We start from the raw sequence: 27626 nt of genomic DNA, 5'->3' as shown, positions 1-27626 counted from the left end.
CGGTCACACAGCTATTGAAAGGCCAGCAGGAGAGAAAGAATGCCAAAATACACAGTTTCAACTTTTTGCCTGACAATGTAATCAAATAAATATACGACTTAAAACAGCTCAGTGTTTCACAACAATATTCTCAAAATATTTCAGTTCTCTTAAGACTTAAAGGCACACTTTGTGTTTGTGGAAGTGTTGTTTTTATAACTTGCACGTCTTTGCGTGTGACCTCCAGGCCAACCCCTGCCGAGCTGCTGGGAGACCCTGTTTTTCATGGCGTGTCCTGCCTCTATGCGCCCTTCCAGAAGCCTGTTAGCTTGTTCTCTTCTTCTCTGCGCTGCGCACATCTGGAGCTCCCAGAGGACATCAGTGACCTTTGCAAAGGTGTGTGACAACTAACACAAGCATTCTGTGTAAAGCCGTATTCTCACCTTTACACAAACACAGCCTATAACACCTTCTTCATCTTGACTATAGTCGCACAATTTCTTTTAGAGAAATTGTTTTTCTTTAGAGAGCATTGGTTAAGCATGCTGGCACCAGTGTTTATTTGAGGAATGGATGTATGGAAGTAGTTATTGTCAAGACAATTCTCAGAAGACCTGGAAACTATTAGTAATTTGATGCCTTCTCGAGGTAAAGCGTTGTCCTACTTTTCCCAAGCAACAGAGACCTTTCCTTTAAGATAAGGACGTTCAATTTAACGAGCAGTCAGTCCTTATCTGAAGCCTAATATGAATTGTTGTTCATTCAGGATACAGGATTGATTTTTAAATTCTTTGTAAAACCTTTTTTAAACACAACACGGTCTGGCCTCACAATACATCACAGAACTTTTGATTCTTCAAGCCAAGATCTCAGCTCATCAACAGCACCTTCATTAGATGTTCATAGATTACGGCTGGTAACCAAGGGCGACCTGGCATTCACATGGAACTCCCAACTGAAGACATTAGGCCGGCACGATGTGAACCTGTAAATCTTTTCTTAAAACATGTTTTATAGGAAGGCCTTTTTAATGATTGATTAGTAATTCAAGTCCTGCTTCACTTAATTTAATTCATTGTTATCCACAATCATAATTCTGTTACTTAACAATATTTGATCCCGTTTATTTTGTGAAGCGCTTTTATTTTTATTTTGTTTCAGTGTGTTCATTCTGTAAAGCACTTAGTAACCTTTTTTAGATACATGCTATATGAATAAAGACAATACCAATATTTATTCTGAAGCCTAAGAGAATTAAAACTGGAGCGAATACAAAGCCCGACCATGGATGACATGTTGTGGACTTCTTGCTGGAGAAGGTTCCATCCTCTTCAGATCACTGAGATATTCTCTGATGTGAAACTGGTTTCCTGTCTGCACAAACACAAGAGCTCTACCTTAAACATGTCTGACCAACACAAAGAAGACACGTTCCTCTTCATGTTGGGAGACTTTAGTAGATCAGATGTCATCACGTATGCGTTTATAAATATTTCTTCTATCATAACATGACGTTAAGCTCTCTATCCTTTAGTTTGCCTATGGGAAGTTGTTGACTATTTTATATGTCTTTTATTAGATGACGATGACGACTACCTGTCGGAGCGGGCCATCGATGAAATGTACCATCTTTGGTGTCTGGCAGGAGGAGACCTGGAGAAAGAGTTGACCAACAAGGGGATCATTCAGTCCAAACCTCCAATCTGCACACTGCCTAAGTACATCCCCAACATGAATACACTCTGATAAAGGCATTTCCTAGTTTTAAGTGACATTTGGAGTGAGTAAAACATCTCCTCTCTGTTTTTCTGAAGTGTCGTCCTGGAGGACGGCGAGTCGTTTGGCCAGGGGAGGGATCGAAGTTTCTTGCTCGATGACACCACAGTGACGCTGTCGCTGTGCCAACTTAGAAATGTAAGACAACAAAGTTTTGACAAAACCAGCACAATAGTGCGTGGAGTGTGCAATTAAGTATGTCTCTCATATCTTTCCACTATAAAAACACTTACCTTTTCACCATCAATACCTACTGATTGGCAGAAAACTTTTTTTTTTAACATATAACTCATTAACCCTTAACCCTTTATAGGGCATTTATTGAAATTCTTTAAAATTCAAAAAGTCAACCTCATAGTGTTATTGGGGGACATAACAGAACTTTATTTCTGTGGAAAAAAAATTGAACATTTTTTAATTTCATTTAGAAAAATAACATTGACGAAGTTACCATATTTGGTTCAAATGCCACAATAGCAGGATCAATGACTTAGGGTGATCTCTTCTGATTGGCTGAGTGAGGATCACATGCTTCTCGACCTTACTGAGATGCAGAAGGGTGGCCATATGTAATGTGTACGGAAATGACCAAAAATAGTCACTTGCCTGATAAAGGGTTGAGCTCCCACTGACACATGCGCCTTCATATTGAATGTATATATCATGTTTTGAAACATCCTTCTCCCTCTCCAGAGACTGAAAGATGTAGCAGGAGAAGCCTATTACCCTCTGCTGGAAGACGAGTAAGCAACCTCCGTCGCCGCTTTCGTCCTCTCCTCCCCTGTCACCGCTTTTCACATCACCCCATCATTTATCCTGGCCTTGGTAATGTCATCCTGCCTTTACTTCTCCTTCCTGCAGACAGTCAAATCTGCCTCAGTCCAACAGCAGCAACGAGCTGTCGTCCACTGTCAAGCTGCCGCTCATCATCCGCGAGAGAGACACCGAGTACCAACTCATCCGCATCATCCTCTTTGACAGGCTGCTCAAGGTCTGCGCTCCCTTCACATTCACACTCTCACACAAAGGGACACACTTCAAACACACACACACGGGATGTAACAAATAAGCGTGTCGGTCTCGATATGTCAAAGTGCCCGAATAAGTCAGAGCCTGTTGATTTCCAAGTGAAATGTTTTTGTTGTTAATGGTGTTGGATGAAAGTTAAGTAACGTTTATGTTTTGCTCTCAGGCTTACCCTTACAAAAAGAACCTGGTGTGGAAAGAGGCCAGAGTGGATATCCCCCCTCTTGTCCGAGGACTGGCGTGGGCTGCACTGCTGGGCATTGAGGTAAAAACAAAAGAACTGTGGAGATGAGAAAGTGCAGCTTTAACTTTGTTGTGTGATGACACCATATGTTCTTACCCTTTTCTCTTCACATGCACACATGACTGCTTGGGTGTAAACTTCCTATGAACCCTCACATTTTACCCTCGTTGACATCTTAGCTTGTGTTATAAATATATTATAAAGGAATAAAACAAGATCAATAGATTCCCCAAATCACAAATCTCAGCAAAGTATATAAAAGGCCCACACTTGTTCAGGCCTGAGTGCTTTTCTTAATTCATCTACCACATTGAGATCTTTATTTTCCCATAGCCTCCCCTCCTGTCCGTCAACCATTAGTAAAGTCTTTAAATCTGTTTTGCTTATACAATGTATAAGAATAAAAATCTCTTCCTCCTCCATTGAAGATCTGGAGAATAAATCACTTGAACAAACAGAGCTTTACTCTTCTTTTTCCCTTCACACAGGGAGATATTCAAGCCAAATATGAGAGCATAGACAAGGATACTCCCATTCCAACTGACAGACAGGTACGCTCCTCAAGTCTTGGGAAATGTTGTCACGCCTCAAACTTTTAAACATGAATTTAACGTCATTCTTGTGCTGGGTTGCTTTTTTTTTTTTTTTGTGCTTGGGCACAGATTGAGGTGGACATCCCTCGCTGCCACCAGTACGACGAGCTGCTCTCGTCTCCTCAGGGCCACATCAAGTTCAGACGGGTGTTGAAAGCCTGGGTGGTGTCGCACCCTGAGCTGGTCTACTGGCAGGGTAGGACAACCCACTGTCACTTTTTACTTCTGTCTCACCGGATGTTTAACGTATTTCTTTTCCAACCCTTTGTTTTATGTTTTCTTCTCTCTGACCAATACATCACACTGTAGTACGCATGACTCTGCACTAGATGGCGATCTTGTCTCATCTCTTTTTGGCCTCTTGTTGGACCTATACAGCAAATTTCCTTTTTTAATGATGTGTTGTTTTCTTCATCTTATCAGGTTTGGATTCTCTTTGTGCCCCTTTCCTCTACTTGAATTTCAATAACGAAGGTCAGTGTTACAACGTCTGCTGTCACTGCTGAGTGTGAGGTTTTCTTTCTTTTTTTGGCCTCCTTTTATTCTTCTGTCGATCTCTTCACAGCCCTGGCTTATGCCTGCATGTCTGCCTTCATCCCCAAATATTTGTACAACTTCTTCCTGAAGGATAACTCTCATGTCATTCAAGGTGAGATACTCGACAATAAATGTGTGAGGAGAAGTGACAGTCGACTCCCCTGCTGCACAATAAAACAGTGTTATGAGTGCAAAGGGTTTTTTTTTTTCTCCCTCTGTAAAGTAATACATGTTAAATTGTTCCACTTCAGCAGTCCAGTGTTTTTATGCTATCACAGTTAACTTTGCATAACTGTGTTTAACAAGTAAGTATGAAACATGGTCAAAGCAGAAACGATTGATTGTCGTCGGTCACAAAGCACGAGGCTGTCAGCTCAGTGTTGATGACATTTTGGTTCCATGTTGTTCCAAAGCTGTGAAAACTCATTTCAGTGTTTCTTAATGGGGTTTGCAGCTGAGTCGCATCATTTAGAGGGAGGGAAACAAATGGAAATACTAAGCCTCTGGGAAAATGTCACAAAGGGATTCCTTTGTGACTGATAAACAGCAACACTTTACACCTCCTGAACTCTGCAGGGAATTCTGCCGATCATCATCATTTCTTTCCTCCACTTATGCTGAATGAGTCTCCATCACATTTGCACAGAAGGACGTTTCAATAATGGAAACGTCCTTCTGTGGACATAATGGACATTTTTATATATCTAATCATGAGTCAAGTTAGTTTTTCAAGTACTGTCTCATTCTTTCTGTCGACTGTAAAATGTTACTGGACCTCAAACCTCAAAAGCCACACTCTAGGTTCCTGATAGAATTGTTTGTGTTTCAGAGTATTTGACCGTCTTCTCCCAAATGATTGCGTTCCACGACCCTGAGCTCAGCAACCATTTGAACGAGATCGGCTTCATCCCCGACGTAAGTTACGAGCACAAGTCAACACTGACCAATAAATACGGAATAAAGCAGAGGACGTTCTCGGATAACTTCATTGTCTTCTCTCGGAAACGTGCTTTAATGTGAAGTCAAAGATGATAAGAAAGAATTGTGGTTTGTGGCAGGGCACCAGAGGCAAAGAAAATCACAGGCCATACATCACATAATATATCTCTCTCTCTTTTTTTTTTTTTTTGCTTCACCTTCTCCCTCCCAGAAATTGCTGCAAAGGGTCAAGTGCTCCCTATAGTCCACTGCTGATGATTTATACAGTGACTAATGTCTGCTAGGCACACTTAATGATTGTCCTCTGCCAGCCTTACCTTATTTCTCTCACTCTGTGCCACCACTTCCTGCCCTTCGCTTTCCTCTTTACAGCTCAGCTCAGACAGTGACAAGGTTAAAGTCTACACTCTCTCTGGGGTTTCAGTTAGTGCTCTGATGAAATGTGTGTCACCTGTGGAGCGGCCTGTGGGACATTACCCAATAAGAAGTAGAGGTTTTATCACCAAGGAGTCAGGGAGTTCTTCCTCCTTCTCTTCCACCTTGCAGTTACTAATGCAGATGCAGGGAAAAGAAAAAGTCCCACTGTAGGTCCTGATGTGTTTTATGCCTTACCTTGAACAGATGTGCAGCTGAGATGCTTTCTGTAACTTGATCATCTGTTGTTCAGACTTGGCATGCTCTTATGACACTGTGTTGACATTGACTGTATTTACACTACCAGCAATATCTTGCCTTTCAAAGGTATGCATGTTTGTTTTCATTGCTGGAGCAGGATCCTATTGGAACAAGTCTTGTTGATGATTTCATCATATTACACGTCAGTCCTAGTGATTAGACTTTACAGTCCATAAACGCCCCCTTTTTGTCTATGAACTTCGAAAAAGACTCTAAGGCAATAAATCGATCCGCCCCAAATGTCACTGCAGCATGAGAAGGATTTGATGTCCTATATACGCCAACCTAAAACATGGCATGGGAGAGCTTAGCACAGTTTGTCTCTCTGAATAAGACAAATCCTTTAAAGCTTGCAGGAACCAGGAGTAATCTCTGGGGCTGTCGTAGTGTTCGAGGGATACGCTCCAGTGCTGCCTTGATCAAGGTTCAGCCTGCAAATGGCTGCTGGTTTTCACTCAGTCCACTCTCCATTTGGCCACATCTCCTCTTCTGGGTCACCCATTTACACCCACACTAATCCAATCTGGCCTACCTGGCAGTCCCACTGCAGAGCTGCTAAAACCGAGGCAGAGACCCAGAGGGCAGCGGCTCTCTTTCCTGTCCGCTCGACACTCCAGGGTTCACAAGAGGTCGGCTGAACACTCCCCATCTCTGCGAGAATTAGCCATCAATGAACTGGCTGAGATAAGCTCCGGCTCTCTATGCTCTCTCTGCTCCAAATCCCACAGCGCTGAATGAAGCAGAGCCCCGGCCACTGTGGCCAGTGATTAGCAGGTGTTATAACAGGTGGTTCATGGTGGAGCGTATGTGTGCTAGTACGCTATAGCATGTGCAGTCTTTAATTTCAATTTCCATGCATTTCCCCTGTGGGAATGTGAGGAATGGATGGAGTGAAGTGGAAGAGAAAGAAAGATGGATGACACATTGGTATAATGAGATTCATTGTTAGCTTTCTCCTCGTTGACTTATAACCAGACTCAGCAGTTTGTTCTTTTATAGCCGTTTGTTTCTCACAGGCCTTAGAGTTGTGCAGCCATTTATGCAGCTTTTCTTAAAGACAATACTCTCTCTCTCTCTCTCTCTCTCTCTCTCTCTCTCTCTCTCTCTCTCTCTCTCTCTCTCTCTCTCTCTCTCTCTCTCTCTCTCTCTCTCTCTCTCTCTCTCTCTCTCTCTCTCTCTCTCTCTCTCTCTCTCGAGCCCTCAGGAATTTGTTTTTATTTTTATTTACTCCACATTACATGCAAATGAATGCTACATTATTTCCCTAAATGTGCTCATACCTAAAATATATTTGTCTCACCACACAGCTCTATGCCATCCCCTGGTTCCTGACCATGTTCACACGTAAGTCGTTTTTTTCTTTCCACTCACATTATGGCACTGTTTATAATCCCAAACTTTCAGAGGGTATTTTGAGTCTACATCAATTAGAGTATTTCAATAAAAGAGAGAAAAGGTCAGCAGCTCCAGGACGGACAACTTCTGAAGGTTTTTTTTTTTTTTTTTTTTTTCCTCTTGGTGACCTTTATGCCAGCTGCTAATTAATTCCTGGCCTGAAGGGAAAAGACTTGACTGTCCAGACCTGAGCCCACCCTCAGATCTTCAGCAGGACATCATTCATTTTGTTTTTACCTCAATATGTTTACAAAAATCCCAACTTTAAACTTTTAAGATTGCTGTGTGCTGCAATGTGTCTTCTCCATTTTGTAAAAATAATCAACAACAAAATCTCAAAGAGCTGCAAAATAATTAAATGTACGCTTAAATTAGGTTTTAGCTTAGTCTAATCTCTGAATGAATTTCTGATCTTTACAGTTTATTATACTACTGAGACAAATGACAGGTTCATGTTGAGATTCAGTTTATTGACAAAGAGTTAATGTTTAAATGTAAAGAGTTGTCCTGGTATATAGTCATAAGGTAATTCACTTTTTTTTTTACTTTCCATTATTCTTTCAATACACTCTACCAGGATTACACTCAGATGTGTTTCTATCCTGTTCGAGAATAACCCAACTATGAAAAAAAGGTCAATCCTTCCTCATTCAAACATGTCCTTTGTGACATCACAAAGGGGAGTAACCCCTCCCCCAGGTGGTTGCATTCAACTAGTTTGTTCTGACCCCTGAGCCGGACTTTGAGGTAAAATGGTCAAATACAGGATCAGAGTGGATGAAGAAACTTCACAGACATGTTTTAGGGTAAAAAAAAATATTTTTATGTTGTTAAAAATATTAAACTTTGTATTCCAGGAATAGACATGCCTTAAAAACAATCAAACTTTGGTAACAAGCGAAACAAAACTAATTAAATCTAAAATCTGTTCAGAAACGGATGGTGGGCATTATATTGTCAGGCTCAAAGGCAAAAGTGTTTTGTATGCAGGAACCTTTCTGTGTCACACCTCTTTGTCTAAACAGAGCTGAGCTGTACCCTTGAAAGGTTTATAAAAGCGCTCCTCATGGGCCAGTCTGCACCTTTGTGATCTTTGAAGTAGTGACTCACCAACACTGTTAATTTACTGCATTAAAACTATTACATCCGACCGTGCCTGAAATGTTTTACAGAAAGAATGGAAATCCAAACTATTGCCAGTGTTTGAATGGCTTTAATCAAACAGAGAATATTAATGACACAGTTTAACATTCAGCAGAAAACACACAAGTCATATATTGATTGTTTTTCTTTCATGTTCATCGTACGTTTAATAGCCAGGTGTCAGGGTTAATGGTTTTCATTGATCTGCAACTCATAAGGAAAAAAAAGAAATGTATGTATATATATATATACTCAATATATTTAAAGCCTGTTGGTAATGAAAATGTATGAGGAAGCTCACCTTTGTAACTGGATAGGATCAGTGTATGTAAACAGTGCTGTTGAAGCTCAACAAAACCAGAAGCATTTCTGTAAAAGAATCCAATCCACATCTGCTTCCTATGTGACACTTCTTACATTCAAACTGAAAAGCTTGTGTTGTGCCAGTGAGTGTTGGAAAGCATTTGTTCATGGAGAGTGTAGTTCATGGTGTAAAATCTTTTTCAAAGCTTTATTTAGGCCTCGAACATCATTGAGGTTTTCCTCATTCACAATGATGTCGAGATACAACTGTTTTATTGTCCGGTCTTTTTGACACTGTGATCCCTCTGTAAGTGTGGCGAGTAGAATAACATGTTTTCGTTCAGTGTCAAACGGTCAGATGATTAGTTTGATCATTTGGAAGTCTGTGAAGAATTTGCCCAAGATCTGATCTGCATCGGAGTAGAAAACATCTGGGTCAAAAAGTTTTGGACGTAATACAAATTTACCAGATGTGAAACTGCATGCCTTTCTTGTGCAAGTCAGCTGAGATTTTCAACTTCTTGACCGAATAACAAGCTGGGAGTTTTATCGTTTCTGGGAAGTTAAAGCAAAACTATGTTAAGAGGATGAATTGGAGGCTCTGTGTAAAGTTCACTGCACACCAGATAAATACAAAACAGTTTACAACAACAACTGCAGGGTTTTTTTTCCCTCCCTTTAAATGAAAACAAATTGATTCAAGTTAGCATCCTCTATTTCATGAGTCCTTTCACCTTCTGTGCTGTGTTTGAGCTCCATTGAGTTTTATTTTGGCTGCTTCTCAGCTTGCCGTTTGTCAGCTGATGGCAGCATTAGACTTTTATCTTTCCACAGAGCGCAGTGTGAGCTCTGAAATATGAGCATATTAGCAGGAGGTCCCTGATCATTGTTACAAATCAAAAGATGTGCAATTAACCTCTGAGTCTCCCAGGTACAGCCGCATCACACAGCCCAACTGTTTGAATAACTTTTTGCTCTCCGGATATAAATAAAAATAGTTTTATAACTTTGCTCGTCTGCAGCCTCTTATGAATGGAACAGAGCTTTAAATTTTAAAACGGAGGGACGGAGACTCGAGTGTTTTTTTTTCTCTGCTAAATGAATCTGGACTGCTTTTCAGTGGGATGTTTTATACCGAAGTTAAACACACACATACACACACACAAGCAACTATTGGTGGTGGAGAGAGTAAGGTGTGACCCTTTTACCCCCGATCCTCCCCCTGAGGTGCTGTGTGAGTCCAGTATTCAGGCGAAGCGCCCCTCTGACTGTTAATGTCCCTGATCCAATATGAGACAAGGTTTCAGGGTCATCTCCTATTCACCCGCAGTCACACACTCTCTCAAACACACTGCCTGTCACTCACACACACCAGTCTGCTCAGCTGACTGCTAATGTGGCCTGGACCCTCCAAGGCCCCCCCACCCCCCCCCCAGTTACAGCAGTTACACGTCTGCCCACACACACGTCTACCGCCTTGCAGCCCCTTTAACAGACCTTGGGATGACATAAACAGGAGGAGAATGTTTTGCTCCTCGTGCATAAATCTCAACATGGGGGAAACATTACATTTCCAAACTCTGAGAGTAATACTACTGTAATGATTACTGCAGTGGAGCACATTATCAGGATGTGGTTTGGCTTTAAACAACCTGTGCAGGTCTCTCTCTCTCTCTCTCTCTTTCTCTCTCTCTCTCTCTCTCTCTCTCTCTCTCTCTCTCTCTCTCTCTCTCTCTCTCTCTCTCTCTCTCTCTCTCTCTCTCTCTCTCTCCCCCTCTCTCAGCCCCCTGATGTTCCTCCTGTCATTTTTCCACAACAACACCTACCTCGAAACATTTTCCCAGCTTCCTCCGCCTCATCAAATATCCCTTCAGGCAACCTTTCCAGTGCACAATGTTGCTTCGTGAGCTTCCCATTTGAAAAGCATAGAGCCATGCTAAGCAAATGCACTATGCAGATCATGCTCATTATGTACACACTGATTCACCATTTCTCCCTGTGCAGGCTATTGTCCTGCCCAGAGGATCTTATTTTGCATTCCTCGTGAGGTTTTGTCTTTTCTATTCACTCAGTTTGATACATTTCCCCCTTTTTGTTGCGTTTATTTCTGTACACACCATGCAGATGTGTTCCCGCTGCACAAGATCTTCCACCTGTGGGACACCTTGCTGCTGGGGAACTCCTCGTTCCCCTTCTGCATCGGTGTGGCCATACTGCAGCAGCTGAGGGACCGTCTCTTGGCAAACGGCTTCAATGAGTGCATCCTCCTCTTCTCTGACCTGCCAGGTGAGAACATCGAATCTTTTAAAAGTGTGTTTTTCTCCCTTCTCTTCAGGTGCATTCTATATACTCACGGGCTTCATGTATTTGATTCCCCCCCAATCCCTGAGAAAAACATTTTTTTATTTCACGTGCTGGAGTCATTCTGCAGTGTAGCAAAAAGCATAGAGTAATGATTTATTTCTGCCTTCCCTAAGCCTGACGTAACTCTGGCACCGGGCTTTAACAGGAGGCTGTTGCTCTTTCCTCAGAGTGCTGATGGGCCCTGATGTGTCTGAGTTAATGATATTCTTAAAGCAGGCAGCTCTGCGCCCCGACACTGACATACTCCCACATCGATGTGCTCTGGGCGAGCCTGGCTCTGCTTTACATCTGTCGAACAATCAACCACTGCGCCCTGGGAGTGTGAATGGCACAGAACTCACACCCTCAATTCCTTTTGCAGCATTTTTTAACACTTTATTACCTTCCCGCCGCTCTGCAAGTCCATGTTCAGTCTGTAAAGATTGTTAATCCACTCAAAGTTCTCATTGAATGAAGTTGTTGCTGTGGGTTTTCTGGTGCTATCAGACATAAACCAGAGTGACTAAGCCGTTTTACTACACATGCGGGGTTACTCATGCAAGAAAATTAGACACAAGAAAGCACAAATAAATAAAGACATGGGCTATTATAGGAATGTAAGGCTGCCTGAAGCTACTGTCTTCTTTGCCGGCTTTAAAAAGATGCAGGTTTTATGTTTGAAACTGCGCAAACCAACGCTAAAGTTGTTGCTGTTTGAATGAGAGTTGCAGAGAAAAGAACAGAGCCGGACTCTGGCGTTATAGGTTCTGCACACTTTAGTTCTTTATGTTTCCTCTCACGTATTGGACATTACAGCTCTTGAGTCACACATTCTATGCTCATCCAAAACGAGGTGTGTGAGTTGGTGGTTTCTGGCGACAAACATAAAGCCCTTCAGCCATTCACATCATTATTAACCCTGCAGGTTTGGACATAAGGAGCGATCTGTCCCTCTTTTCTTTGATATGACAGGAAAAAAAGATGGCAGACAGAACCAAGAAAGAATTCAGGGGCTTCATTTTCATCGTACAAGCTCAATCAATTCACATCACCAACAACTCTGCTTTGTACTTGTTGTAAAGATTTATTTTTAGGCTTTTTGTGCCTTTATTTATTGGAGCGACAGGACAGTGGACAGAGATGGAAATCAGGGAGAGAGAGAGAGAGAGTGGGGATTGACATGCGGGGCAATCTGACTACATGTATGTGGGGTTTAAATGTGGTAAAAGACAGGCATGCACACGTTGCCCCAGCTCATAAGAACTGATTACTAAGAACTGCTCATGGTGTCTTTTAATATGAGCCCTTTGCAGCGCTCCTTCTCCATGGCACAAAACAGTTACTCCAGCATATGGTAGTATTGGTATCATAAAAATCTAAGACAAGCAGTCATAATTTATGTCTTCAGTTGGAACCTCTCTCTTGGTGGATAATGAAAACAATTTCCTTTAAAGCTCTACTTCCAAATGCTGTTCATCCTCTTTTTCTTTTTCCTTTTCTTTTTTTTTTTTTTTTTCGAGCTGAGAGGCAGAACGACATTGGTGTTTTAATACCAACAGAGACAGGGACGATTTGTCCAAGGGGCATGCTGGAGCCCTCTGTAAACTAACAGCAGCAGCTTTCCCCTTCAGTGTTGCTGTTCTTCACTGTGTTTAACTGCCCAAGTCCAACAGATTCATGTGATGTGGGGGGAAAGGGGGAAAAAAAAAAGAAGGAGAGCCAGTTCTCCTTATAAAGGTAAAATATGTCGGACGAGAGCTGCAGCCAGCTTCTCTGCCAGGATTTCCTGAGAGTGGCTTCCACAGCCAGCTGGTTTCTGTGTATCACTGCCAGCCTCATTATCACAGCTTGGCTATACCTTGGAAGTTACAACGGCTGGGAATCTTTGGAGTGGCTAATGATTGGATTTCGGTTCTTGGGGTAACGTTTCAATTCAGAATCGATATTTGATTCTGAACGACTCTGGAGTCGTTGATCCATGGATTCAAAGTCTCTTTGTGAATGTGCCATATACTTCAGAATCTACTCAAGTCATCTGTGAGACTGGCTGGATTTATTGCTTGCTTTATTTGGCATACTGAGTGAGAGCAGGGAGTGATTAATTAGCCCAAAACACTACACCATAAACTTAATATGTTTCTATTTCTTGTCCTGCAAAGTCTGAACATCTGCCACGGCCCCTGAGATTATTGCACAAAGAGTTTTTTAAATTTAATTAACAGGCTCCACACCTTGTGAAGATCCTCCCCCCCTTTAATTAACATGGTGTATCCAAACTTATAGGGCTACCATTCTAACCACTAGGAGGACTTATCCTATGCACATTATCTTTGCTATTTAGTACAAAGAACTAATGTACCAGCAGGTTCCAAACATGTTTGATCTATCTGCTGACTTTAAAGACGTGTCTCTTCCCTTTTCTCTACATGCAAAATATTTAATTTAAATAACCTAAATGTTTCATTGACTTGCATGTGCAGGGCATGTGATGTAATATACAGGAAGTTAACATGTATGAAACGATCAAATAGCAAAGTTATATCATTTTTCTCACAGACCTCATCTCCCTATGCCTGTGGTGAAAGAAAGGTTTAGGGCGTTGGTCCGTGCTTTTACATTTATGTAGGTACAAACACACACACACACACACACACACACACACACACACACACACACACACACACACACACACCCCGTAAGCACATGGATCGTGAGTTATGGTAGATAACCTGTGATTTGTGGCCTGCACCTGCTCCTTTCTGCCATCACTCGTGCAGAATTGATGTCCTCATACAACGGAGGCTTACATTCATTTGTTTCAGAGCGCGCTCCACATGCTCCACATGCCTGTTACTACTGGAGCTGCATTGTGGGATGCCAGCAACAAAATACCCTGACGCTGGCTGGACACACCACAAAGGATGAAAAATAGACTCATTTTGGCTTTTGTGGTACAGAGGAGAGAGGAACATGGATGAACGTGCATGTTTTTTTAGCGTAATCCTTTTTAATGTGCCTGGTGTCCAAAAACATCCAATAAATACATCAATAATTTAACATAAGATCACACTACAGATAAGCCATCATTTATATAACTGACTCATAATCAAGTGAAGACTTCCTATACCTATAAACAGCCTCATTTCTCACTCACGTGCTCTCATGTCATGTGCACATCATCATTGACATTTGTTTTAATTTCAGCACATGTTGGAAGTCTATATTTATGAGTGATGAATTTGTCTGCAGTTGTATACGAGTGGGCCTGCATTTTGCATTTTAACTTAACCTAATGTTCAGAGAAATGGATGAACTTTACAGTAGAGGATGCATAATTAGGTTTGACATTTCGATGTGAAATAAAGAAAAGTCTTCCCACTTTATTTCCCTGTTAGCAACTGTCAGGATGGGAGCTAACAGTCAAGACAACATTACAGGACAGAAGCTCTTAGATGAGACACACCCCATCCTTCTTCCCTCCTTCTAGGCTGCAAATGCAGCCGGTGACAGTAACTCTCAGTGACAAGCCTATTACACAAAACACTGTGAAGTCCATAGTTGCCGATATCCCAACGAAGAGGAGAAGTTCAGATTTAAGGGAAGTGTTAAAGACGAGGTCAAGTTCAACCACTAGTTCCCCAAAGTGGCACGTCAAATGAGTCAATATATGTCACAGGAGTTTCATAAAAACATTAGTTATGTCATCTGAACTCTCTAAACTCTCACAGACAACGAGGAAAAAAAAAAAGCAGAGTCTGCATTTCTTTTGTGTTGAGTGTTGTAAATCACATCAAAGTCCTCAATAAAACTCAATGTGAAACAGGTAAGACCTGTGCTGCATCGTTTTCCCTTCAAGGCAGCAATACATCTCAGCCTTCCGTTCACTCCCAATTAATCTTATACTGATATTCCCATTTGCTGAGTCCTGTGGCCTCGGATAATCTATAACTTTCTCTTGTTTGGAGACTTCATTGATTCACAATGGTCCAGGGAGACTCTTCGGCTGACAGGAGCCGTGTGTTTACTGATGATGCAGCGGCATTTGCCTTCATGGGACATTAGCATCTGTCTCAATGAGCAGAGCGCCGCACACAAACGGTTGGCTTTAGTTATAAACCTTTTCAAAAGACAACCATGAGCTGCTGACTGTTTGAGGAAATGGTTCACACAGGGATACCTTGAGAGCAACAGCTGGAGGAGAAGTGGAACATTGATGTTGAAGGTTTAGTCTCAGAAGTGCGTGACAAATTCAGCATGACATGTTTTCATTTGCCTGTAGGGATGTGTGTGATTGTGGAGTCTGGAGCATTTTGAAATGAGTGTAAAAATAAAATTTCCTTGAATTTGTTCAAGGCGGCATAAATAGAAAACTGTGGTAATATATAGTACCCTGATAATTGAGATTAAAAGGCCTAATTTAAGAATACTCTCAGATCCACAGCAGGAGTTAAAGTCAAACGATGAGTCAAATCGTCTGACTCTAACCTTATCAGACCTGAGAGTTCAAATTCAGCTTCCTACACTCACTCCTAGCTAAACGTCGAAACTTTCCATTCAAGAATGATTGACATTGAGTCATTTAAGACATTCAGAACCATCAGATGAAATTAATAATAGTCTCTTTAGTTATGCCAAATGGTTCCAGTGTACAATCAATATATTCAGCAGGGTGACAGGCTGCTCTGTTTCCGACTTCATGCAAGAAAGAAGCACAAAATGTCATACAGGAAAGATTGTTTCCTGGACATAAAAAGTGGAGGTTTGAGGGGCTCTTTGGATAGGTATGCGTGCTGTCAAAGAGAAGAAGAAAAACTCCAAGGCGCCCTCTTTATAATCAAATAGTCATGCTTTTATCCTCATGACAAGGTGACATGACCCTTCAGACCTGTTCAATGTCGTTTGACTGCCTGAACTCAGAAGCCTTTGTTAGAGTGCCTAAAGGATGTTGTGTTCAATGGGACAAAAAGACACTAAATGATGTCATTGATTGGTACATTTCTGGTGCATTGGAAAAGCCTGAACATGTTTCACTTAAATTATTGACAATGACACCAATCATGTAACTTTGAATGGCTGATCTCATTGAATTTAATCTCATTCTGTATATTGCTCATTTCATCCCATGTTTTCTTTGTATAAAATAAGCATTAAGTACACTAAGTAAACCCTTTTTAAAGATAACCATTCCTAAGTACATATGACACTTCAACATGTCTTTGACTCTGTCTCGAGGATCTGGTGCAGCCCTGCATAACAGAATGAGGCATGACGCAGCACTTTAACTTTTCTGAGTGATAACATTTGTGTTTTCCAAAGGCTTTTTCTTGGTTTTAGTGAAGTCTAAGGTTAGGTTACAAAGACAGTTTGCTTGCAGTTTAGGCATAATGTTGTTAACTGAAAAATAAATTTTAGTAAGTTTAGTTGTAATCTACATTTGTACAAAACAACCTTTTTTTCTTATTTTCATGAAACGATGATGGTTTCTTGTCGTATTTTTTCGTATATCTCCTTATGTCAGTACTCATGTTTGTGTTCACGTGTTATTGTCAAATATGGTAAATTCTGTCGGTTACAGCAGAGCTACAGCTAAGCTGTGGAGGATAAGAATATTATGCAGGATTAAGAGCAGTGATGAAAGGATTTTACACCTTAACCTAAAATGAGGATGAAATGTGATTACTAACAACCTTACAGTATGTAGGTTAGGAGTGAATTTCCGCTGTGGGTAATTATTGATCCACTCAATGAGAGCAGCGTAAATGTCAACTTATTAAGTCATGCTACCAAAATACTTATCATCCGATCCATCAAAATTCTCCAGTTCTTCCACGGCACAGTCATTATTATATTGTGTTGCTGTGTGAAAAAAACATGGTGGATTAACGAACCTGGGGACATTGAATTTCACTTACCACACTCCCACCTAATACTATCAGGGCTGTACAACTCAAACAATACTCAATAAGGGCGAACAAAATGATGACGAGCAGTGATTGCTTCTTAATGTTTATGATCTAGAGTCATTTTCATGGCATGTGTGATGTAATATTAGGCGTTTGAACAATGTAACACAACATATTCTCTCTGTTTAATTTCCGTAATGTCCTCATTTCCATTATTGTTAGGTCAATCTTTCTCTGCACCACAATAACAACTCTGCAAAGCCCCTGTGTTGCTCTTAACTAATTATGCTATTCTACTTTTTGTGGCAATGGGTTGCAGGACACAATCAACACCTAGATATAATTACTGAAATGTAATTCCGTCTGACTAAAAAGAAAAATCGCTCCATAATAGAATCGGCTGCATTGGAACTCCCAGCTGAGCCCTGGGCATGTTAAAGCCACCATCAATCTCCTCTTCTTCATTCCTTCCTCTTTTAGCACCAGGAGTGATTGCATGCAGCATTCATTGCCCTAGGGAGGGAAAATGTGTTTCCCTGAACTGCCTGTGAGCATGCCGGTGAGGAATCTCAGACCACCAGCATGCTTTTCACTAGAAACAGCCTTGTGACCTATAGTCTCTGAGGTCCAAGCCCGCGAAATCTGACGACCCTATAACCTTGATTCCACTGTGGGACAGATTGGGGAAAAGATACATCGTCTATGTGAATCCTCTTGAGCCGGGCCAGGTGCAGGTCATACAAGGAGTTCTCATTAGCACAGACTTGCCTATTAACCAAATAAAAAAAAAAGGGCAGTGAAAGAGAAAGGCTCTCAGTGTGAAAAGAAGAATTCCTAATTTACCTAAATCCTCGGCTAATCCAGTGAGTCCCTGTTTCCTAATCCTCTCTATTGTCAAAGCAGGAAGCGAGCAAAAGATGGATGCTGCTGGAGAGGCATTAGGGGAAATGTTTTGATTTGCACTTAAAAACCTTTTTTGGGAGGTAAGAGCTCCAGAAGGAGGGCAGGAGCATTTATGATGGTCACTTAATATCTTAAAGAGCCACTGGCACTGCTGAATGACTATCTAAAAGTGTTAATGGCAGCAAAAATGCCAAGGTCAAGCTGCTCACGTCTGCAAGTTAAACTCCCAAGAATTCTTTATGATTTATCTCCAGTTCAAAGGAGAGATTTTTTTTTTTTCGTCTGGCTTTGCACTCCAGTTTTTCCATTCATTCTTTATTCTCACAAAGCAGTTGAATAGTATGTTAAAGTAAAATATTCCCACGGGTAATTTAATTATTAAAAGATAGCCAATGTTATTGGTGGTTTCAAATTTCTTTCAAATTTCAGGTATTGAACAGCCTTTACATTTGGTGCAAACAATAACACCCCCCACAGAATAGATTTTAATTCAAGGGCATGGTTGGTCATTTTTTTTCTAGATACACAATTTTAGATTTTGGTTGAAATTGTCTTTTTAAATCCTGACAGAAATGAATTACTCATGTGCTCTGAAAACAGAGTCGATCAATGAGTTTATACTGTGAGTTTATTTACAGCTGAACGAGTCATGAGAAGTAGTTTCTTTCTCAATGCAAGCGATGAGCTGAGGTCCAGTTCTGGAGAAACGGCGCTGTAAGTGAAGGGAATGGTTTGTAAGGGAGCACAGAGGGAAAGGGATGGGTGTAGACGGAGCCCTGAGGGAATACTACTTTAAAAATCATGATAGTTTTTATTTTTTTATACCAACCCTGCCTTTAAGGCATCTTCAGAATTTCATTGTCATTCTACCATCAAGTCAATGTGTCCTAAACTTTTATAGCTTTATTTCCTTTGTCCCAGACAACAAATGGCATCTGTACCACCCTCTGCTGTGTTCTTTTTTGTACTTATATTACAAATGTTAGCTTTTAGCATCTGTTTGTACTAAACTGACACATGCTACCATGCTAATGTCCACATTTAGCTCACTCTCTTTTTCTCTGTTTTTAGATTTTCTTACGAATAACGATTAACAAAGTGTTCTTTTTTTTTTTTAACTGAGTTGTGCAAAGAAAAGGATCCTTCTGTCAGATGTTTATGAGTGTATGTGTGGGTTATTGTTGACATGATTTTTGTGTACTTTTAAAAGCAGCTCATAAACTAAAGCAGTGGCTTCTCTAAATTCTCTAGTGGTTTTGATCATAGGTCTTTCTCAAATCCAACCCTGGTTTATGACAAGTATCATCTCATAGTGGACTCTTTTGCTTTTTTTTTGCACAGAAATTGACATTGAGCGCTGTGTTCGTGAATCCATCAACCTCTTCTGCTGGACTCCAAAGAGCGCTACATACAGACAGCACGCTCAGCCGCCAAAAGCCACTGGTGACAATGGCTTTGGGAAAACAGCAACATACTACTCGTCTGACTACCAGGACATGCCAAGGACCGACCTGGTGAGTTTTAACCATCACACACATGGTTCCTGCAAGGACATACAGGAAGTAGGATTAATATAGATCCCAAACTTAAAAAGCTGCTACCATCCCTGTGTTCTGTTTGACTAGAGGATATGAATATTTCTCTCTTGATTTGAACAGATTGAGTCACTGCACACTCACCAACACCTTCTCTTTCCAACAATCAACACGTTTGAGTATTTCACATACTCTTGTAAGCCTGTTAAGCTGTATTGATTTTTCATGCAAGAATACGTTTCTCTGGAATAAAAATGTACACTTTAAAACGGTGCATGCAAACCTCGGCCTTTGATTCCCAAAGTGACCAGATATTAATCTGTTGTGAGATGTATTCTCAGGATAAATAGTTGGGATGATTAAAGTAATATGTTGTTTATGTGAAAGAGGTGGTTTGCATGTTAGTAAAAAACGAAAAAAAATGCTGCCATGAATTAGATTTAGTTAGCTGATGATTTTTTTTATTTCATATCAAGAGTACTGTCAACCGATTAAATTATAATCAATAAATTGAAATTAATCAATCACAATTAATCACATATCAATCAAATGAGAATGATTGCATTACAGGTAGATTTACTGCATAACCCTCTTTCCACTTGGTTCTATCTAGCTTCTACATTTTAAACCTTCCTCTGCTTTTCATGCTATTAGGAGTGAGAGAGTGAAATGACTTAGATCTTATCAAGTTGCTTCCCTTCACTTCAGAGTGTGAGGGAGAGTGTTTCCTGTCGGAGGCCGACGGATTAGAGGAGAGATGGAGGGCAGGATGACTAATCCGGGATGGTGTTGGTCTCTTACATAGATAAAATAATTACAGTGCAGTTTTTTATGCCACTCTGGACCGGTGCATAATCAGTTATGAATGACAACAGAGTGCAATTAATTAGCGTTCATTTTTTTCTGTCGTGAATTCATTAAATTAACACGTTATTTTGACAGCCCTACATAAAAGAGTTGCATTTTAAGTCCATCATTCATAAAGAAAAGAAATAAAGATGTAAACTTATAAACACTGGGCAGTGATGAAAAAAGAGTTCCTGAATAATTAATGTATTTCTCCTTCTTTGAACATAATTGCCTATGAGTCTATTGTCCTCTAAGAAGGCGACTGCGTCCTTTGGCATGTCCTTCTCCGCTCTTTCATTCCTTTTTCCGCCTCTATCGCTGTCCTATCAATAACGGCATAAAAGCCTGAATATTAATCTTGAAAAAGGCAGCTTAAAAGTGGCAATACTGACTTATTGATGTCATGCTGTCTTTCACACTGGCGTTTTTTTTGTTTTGTTTTAGTGGCACCGTGCTGTTTGTCTTTCACACCTGAATGCATCGTGTCCAGAAAGCTCGCAAGGACTCTTGTCAGCTCTTATCTGCTGTGTGCCCAAGTGATTGCTGTAATCTTTCTCATTCTGCCTCAGCTGAATGAGAAATGGGTGGGTGGTGGCATTGATCCATGGCTGCATCCTTTTTTTTTTTTATACCTCAGGCAAGAGTGCACTGTGTTATAATGCCACTCTTATCAATGGGGTGACCACTAGCACATGTAGAGTACACCTAACATCTTAAAAAAGAAAATCTTGATCAAGGATTTAACATGTTTTTGAAGAAATTCTAAGCAGTCATTGAACACACTGTCTACATCCAGATTAAGCTTTGTAAAGTTTATCAAATTCGCAAAGCTCAAAAATAAAACAGACGTTTGTAGAAAACAGAGGTTTTGGGTGCCCACAATTGACCTTCCCAAAAAGCCCTTTCAGTTGTTCTTTAGGTTGAATTTTTAAAAATGACACCTTATGTATAGAAAACAAATTGATGAGGGTAAACTGACTTATTACTTCATTGTATGATATTCAAAACATTAAATATTTATTTTAGTGTGAGCTGTCTAGCCATCTTTCTCAGAACAGCCTTCAAACTTAAACTGGCCATGTAATTAGTTAAGTTGCTTTAATGTGCTGTACTGCCAGTATAAGTGTCTCTTTATAACATTTGCTAAACCACAGAAAACGTGACTGCATTCAAAGCAGGTGCATTTACAATTTTGAAAGCTCCTGGGCAGCTACAGCAAAGTATTCAATACCTCTGTGTCATTCAATTAACTTAAGTGATAAACAGAAATATATGTTTGTTTTCATGTCAGCAGAGAAATCAAACAAAACAATACTTCATGTTGCTGTAGACTAGAGACATGTGTCAGAGAATAGTCAACATACAGTCATTTTTTTCCGTGGTTGTTAGTTGGTGATGAATGTTTGCGTAACATGCTTCACCGTTGCCCCTAACTTTGGTAACATCCAGGCAGGCTCAGTCTGCAGATTCTCAGCCCTCGTTTTTAGCAGACATCCATCTCAGCGGACAGCTGCTGCCCAGTCTGCTCCCTCTGATCGAGTGAAAGGAAGGAAACAGGCTCCCCCTCTCCCCTCTCTCTCTGAGCCACAAATAAGAGAAGGTGAGAATATCAAAAACAGATGGAATTGCTCAAGTCATAGCACTAATGACATGACCACTGTTTATTCTTAGCTTAATCCAAAGTTATTTAAGGGAATTTCTCAAATTTATCCTTATCATGGCGTTGTCATGGACACCCCCTGTGACTGTCAAGAAGCTTTCCATAGATGCACAGGTTGTCCGTCTCAACAAAACTCCAAATTCACAACATGTGTATTTGCTTTTTACCTTAATGTACAAATCATAAAAAGGATGCTGTTGGTACTGGCTAGAAAAAAAAAGTATCCTAGCATTGAGAACATTAAATTCACCAACATTACACGAGTCTTTAAGTTTCCCCTCTGTGGATTAGAGGATGCCTTGTTCATTGCCATCTCACAGCTGTCAGAGGTCATATTTCAACGATCGAATAAATGTCCATGAAGTAGCAGGAATGCTCGCTGGTTTTCCAAATTGTCAGCACTTGAGGGCCACATGTACCATGGAAAAGTAAAAAGTGAGTGAAGGGAGCATGTTGAAGATGGACTCAGAGAGAAAACCCTCGCTTTACCTGCCAATCTACCATCCAGCCCATTGCCAATTGGATTGATCACAGAGGTGGTAACCTACATACATAAATCCGTAGCACATGCCGTTAACAAAAGTGGTCACAATGAGTTTCCAAGGATTGCTGAGCTGAGCGATTGGGAGAAGAGCTCAGACATCAAGTCCTTCTTGTTCTTATCTTAAAGGAGTTAGCAAGGATGTTTGGGATTTGATAGAAAAAATGACCTGGGCAGTCACTTTGAAGATATCCTGGTCAAGTCAAACTGGTTAGACTTCGACTTTACCAGAAGGATTATTTCAATCATTTGGCCAGGGAGTTTCTCAAGATCCCTCAGCAGGAACTTGAGAACCTTACTGGAGAGAGGGACTTCTTGAGAAACCTTGCACATCAGCAGAGAGAAAGGATGCATGACTGAATACCTATGAAAAGCTGTGGTATTATTTTGTCACTCAGCATTTGAGTCACCAAATCAAAGTACAAAAGTTGCTTATGAAAACACTGAAACAGCATTATATTTCAACCACTGTAACCCAGCTGTCGTCTGGTCTTGAATTCTGTCTTTTGTCAGCAAGAATAGAAATGAATTTTCATAAGAGGAGGCCTCTGTTTGTGCACCTCCTAAGATAAACCATTCATGTCCGAGCAGAAATGGTAGGTGTTCTGTGGAAAAAACAAAGAACTAAAACAGAAAATATATAAGATTGATAAGATAAGATTGTTTTGCTTTGAAATCCTCCTCCCTCATGTAAAAAATGTGTGTGTGTGTGTGTGTGTGTGTGTGTGTGTGTGTGTGTGTGTGTGTGTGTGTGTGTGTGTGTGTGTGTGTGTGTGTGTGTGTGTGTGTGTGTGTGTGTGTGTGTGTGTGTGTGTGTGTGTGTGTGTGCAAGGGAGGGCTATTTGTTGTCAGCATTTTTCTCAGATCATGGCCTCAATTATGCTTTCCTTCTCTTGTCTCAACGCAGACTCAGCAAATAAAAAGCTTCTTTAGTCTAAATTATGCACAAGCACCGTATAAGTGCTGTCTGATATGTGTAAATCTCAGCACAGTTAAAAGCACACATCGTAACTGCACTTTAAATGAATCATTGACCTTGTGATCGAGCTCTAATCACATCCTCCTGCTAAAATACATTCAATGCATATTTACTTTTTTTTTTTTTTTGGTTTTGTACCAGGAGCATTTTAATGACGCCTCACACCCTAACACACACACACACACACACACACACACACACACACCACTGTGGTTGATTTGTGTCTGCTTATCAGCGGCTCCAGTTCAGCCTTGTCACTGTCAGACCAGACAAATGTGATTGTGTCATTAAGCCACACTCTGCTGGCACACACTGCTCATCATGACATTTTAGTCACCACACAGAGCTCCATTAGCCACGGGCAATGACAGGCTGCATATTGGGACTGTTTCTGTCACTAGATTGTGTATGTAAGGACGTTTATTTGCAAAAGAGAGACATTTAGTGCTTTACCAGCCTTTCACATTCTGCTCCTCAACTTTGCACAACAACACAATGAAAATCTGCTTTCCATAATTGTTTTCATGGGCGTGTTCTTAATCATTAGTCAGATCAGATTGATCTTGTGATGAAAGGTTCTATCCTAGCTCGTGACCTTCCACAGAAAGTTTCTATATTCCCCCTTAACAAACGCAGCATGTTGAGAGTGCAGAACCCCCCCCCCCCCCCCCCCCCCCATGTATCATTTTGTTATTCTTAAACGGTATGTACAGAACAGATTAGCTTTGGGCGGTTGTCATAACAACTGCTTATCTGCGCTCTTCTGTTGAGTGTATACCGTGTTATTGAAAGGCGTTTTTGTGTTTCTGCCTTCAGTGAATGCTTTTAAAAGATTACTCACCAAAGTGACGGACCCTCTATTTCTTTTTTTTTTTTTTTTTTTAATTTTTTTTTTTACTACTGTGTGTGTGCCGTGTGTTTCGAAAGAAATCAGAGAAAATATAGAGACATTTCCTGGTGATTGTTGAGCAATAAATTGGATTAAGTGTTTCCCCCCCCCTGGTAACAAATAGTTCTGATTTCCTTTGTCTTCTGTTATTGTTGACTGGCATTTATACATCTTATACACTGTGTAGGTGGTTCCTCTGGAAGTCAAATAAACAACTCCCTGTTTCTGCCATGCGATGCTCGACATACCCAGGGGAATTGCTGTAATCTTTGTGCATGACATGCGATAGGACTTGCTGTTATCGTCTCTCATCACAGGGCAAAGACGTGCCAGCTCAGGAGGTTTAGACGCAGCTGAAATAAATGTTGTAGCTTGTCTGAACGCAAACAGCGGATCACTTTTGATGAAGAGATTAGTCCTTTCCTTTTGGATTTAGATATCGTTTCATCTCGTTGAAGTCATATTATCTGAGTGCAACTTACATTTGAAAGGAAGAAATTCTGCTTCTCAGCAGTGAAGTATCTGGACATATTAAGTTTCTTTGACGGGAGTTAAGCTGTCTCTGTTTCCTGTCATAGACGTGTGATCTTATTTCTAGCTTTCTGCAGTGAAAAAACTATTATGACAAGCAGCAAGGCTGACCATATAAAACTATTCAAGTTCTGCTGCAAATCCTCAACTAAAGCTGACATTGTAGTAGACACTTATATGTACACTGCTCAAAAAAAAAAAAAAGGGAACACTTGAACAACACAATGTAATGCCAAGTCAATCACACTTCTGTGGAATCAAACTGTCCACTTAGGAAGCAACACTGATGGACAACTATGTATGTAGTCAGGTATGCATTATTATTTTAATTCAAGTTTCCGTTACACTTGAAATCAAAGATGAACTACCTGTACGTATTTAGATTTTTAATGATCAATGCTTCAGTTGTTCCATTGTAATGGCACGCGATATCATGAAACCGTTATCAAAGTAGTGCCTTGACAGTTGCATACCTGTCCATTATCCTGTCAGAAGTCTACTGCCAATCTCAGGCTCTACAGAGAGAGAAAAAAGAGAGAACATAAGTGTAAATATTTCCTCCATCCCTGTTCTCGGCCACACTTACACTGTCATTTTATAGGACCAACTAATGGGTTTAACCTGCAGCTTTACTGGCTGGTGGAGTGATGCAGCTGTTAAACAGTAATTTTAGTGTAAAGGCTAATGCTAGCGAATCACCGTGTGCTGCAATGACTTTTGTGTCACGATCATATCAAGTCACGATCAAGAGAACACTGGTCAGTGTCTCTGTGATCTCTGCAGAGCTGAAATGTAGGATGACATGTATGCTGTCATGTGTGAGTCCTCTAATGAAAGGGGTTTCCTGCTGTGTTTGTGGGTGGACTCGTGCATCATCACTAAACCCATCAATGGACATTTTAGAGGGTAAAACAACACATGATACGTTCAGTACGAGACAATATGATATGAATTCTCCTTGAGGAAATTTGGCTTGGACTTAAGTGCTGCACCCAATGAGCTCATTGGGTGCCTCCACAGTCATTAGTTAATTAAAACAACCAAAAAACAATCCAAACAGACATTGTCCCCTTCTGCACAAGATCTCACACAACATACATGAGAGTGAAGTACATTCATTATTTTTTACCAAAAAAAGTGAACCATCTGTTGCACCTCTCCTTTCTGACTTAATTGTATTCGTTAATGAAGTCACACACAACAAACGCTCAGGTACCACGGCGTCCTTCATCGTTTCTGTTTTGACGGGGATGAAGTTGCTGTAGCAACTCTTGGCCAGCTTACGTCACTGCAAGGTTCAGGATGTGACTCCATCATCACCACCTCTCTGTAACAAGTTGAAATAACACTGTGCTACTGGCTCCAAACACAGCGTGAATATAATGTGCATGCAAGTGTTTATTGGATATGTGTAGTTACAAGAGGGTTTTTTTTTATCTCTCTGTTTGCTTGTCAGTGGTTGTGAGATGTTGGATTGAAAATTGAAAAAGAAATACAGCAGATTAACTATTCCTTTCAGCAAACTACCATATTTTCAGTCATGGCACAACTATTTCAAACCTGTGTCTACTTGTGCCCCCCTCCATATTGTCAAAAATTGCTGTTGTCAAACTCTCTGCTGATACTTCAAAAGCAAAGTGTGCAGCTTTTTAGTGAAAGCAAAACACAGCTCAGATATATTTTCTTTTCCATTTCTGAAGCTGCACGCAACGGAGTGGAGCTGCATTTTTACAAATCATTGCTATACACAGTTGAGGCTGAGATAATGCTATGCTCACCATTATAATCAAAATGTATTGCTATATTTATGCATTGATATTCATTTTAAACAGACAAAAAACAAGTTGTCAGAAAAGCAGAAAAAATGTGATCGTTTTTTAATGCAAGGTAGCGTCTTTGAAATTTTCTGAGGTCTTAAAACTGCAATGAGTGTGAACCGTCTGTTTAAAAAAAGAACTTGTGTGGGCACTTCCAGGCAAAATACATACAGCTGCAGGACAAGAGAGGTATTGAGTGCAGAAAAAAAGAAGATCTTGTAAATCAAAATGTGTCCATATTTAAAATTGCCCATCGGGAGCTGAACAGTGTGCAAACCTTTCTCATCTTTTACCACCTATTCATGCAGTTAATGAAAGAAACCAAAACTTTCCTTATGCCCAGTTTCACTTTAGCTGAAAGGATTGTTGCAAAGCTGTAAAGATGTAGCAGTTTTAATGGTGGACTCGACTAATGCAAATCTATACAAGTTTTCTTTGTTCTATTTAAATAAATGATAAAAAAGGAAAGCCTACAGCCCAGTAATTCGGTTTGATTTATTCTTGGTGGGTGAAAAGGAATTCCTAATGACCACACCATGTTACTAAACGTGATGTTAACTTATGGACAATTTGAAAACATTTTTTTAATCAAAATAAATTGAGGGTGTCTGAGACTTGGTGGTTTCATGTTCTCACCGTTTCAGGGAGCAGGGCTCAGTCCCCTACAGCCCTGCCTCTGGCTTGGTGCATGAATAAAACTATATGGCAGTGCAGGTTGAAACTGGATAAGGAGCATGTTCTCGATATTCTGTGCTGCTCTCTGGGCTGTAATAGCGGACTTTATGCTTATACATAATTTAGTTCCTTTCCTCGGCAAGCAAGGAAAACTGTCTGAAATAAAAAGATAATTCATTAATACAAAGGAGATCTAGTTAACATAAAACGCATTAAAGCCCAATCCCAGTTTTTACCGCTTTTACGAGAATAATCATATCCAACCTGACACTCTTCTTTGTGTCTATCGTGTCATTTTCCAATGACCACTTATCAAAATTGCATTATTTAAATGATATGCAGAAATTCTTTGAAAGCTCTCAAGACAATTTTCTCTTCCTCTTCATCTTAT

The 27626-nt window shown here is 40.5% G+C and overlaps 1 protein-coding gene across 2 annotated transcripts in view; it reads left to right on the top strand.

The window, feature by feature from the left end:
- Nucleotides 1-27626, top strand: part of tbck (TBC1 domain containing kinase) — a 44419-nt gene that overhangs the window by 4415 nt on the left and 12378 nt on the right. The window contains exons 10-23 of one of the 2 annotated variants that reach the window (XM_079337435.1): nucleotides 227-375; nucleotides 1559-1697; nucleotides 1794-1893; nucleotides 2449-2498; nucleotides 2617-2746; nucleotides 2948-3046; nucleotides 3514-3576; nucleotides 3688-3814; nucleotides 4042-4092; nucleotides 4184-4267; nucleotides 4985-5070; nucleotides 7077-7113; nucleotides 10735-10896; nucleotides 19101-19273. In XM_079337435.1, coding sequence (XP_079193561.1) covers nucleotides 227-375; nucleotides 1559-1697; nucleotides 1794-1893; nucleotides 2449-2498; nucleotides 2617-2746; nucleotides 2948-3046; nucleotides 3514-3576; nucleotides 3688-3814; nucleotides 4042-4092; nucleotides 4184-4267; nucleotides 4985-5070; nucleotides 7077-7113; nucleotides 10735-10896; nucleotides 19101-19273 — 1450 coding nt within the window. Of the gene's footprint in view, nucleotides 1-226; nucleotides 376-1558; nucleotides 1698-1793; nucleotides 1894-2448; nucleotides 2499-2616; nucleotides 2747-2947; nucleotides 3047-3513; nucleotides 3577-3687; nucleotides 3815-4041; nucleotides 4093-4183; nucleotides 4268-4984; nucleotides 5071-7076; nucleotides 7114-10734; nucleotides 10897-13775; nucleotides 13917-19100; nucleotides 19274-27626 lie in introns of those variants that run through there. The other variant, XM_079337436.1, reaches the window with a different exon arrangement.

This window comes from Symphodus melops, assembly GCF_947650265.1.
Source record: "Symphodus melops genome assembly, chromosome: 2".
In the NCBI taxonomy this organism is placed as follows: domain Eukaryota; kingdom Metazoa; phylum Chordata; class Actinopteri; order Labriformes; family Labridae; genus Symphodus; species Symphodus melops.
The sequence above is the reverse complement of the archived record's forward strand: the minus strand, read 5'-3'. Positions and strand labels throughout refer to the sequence as shown.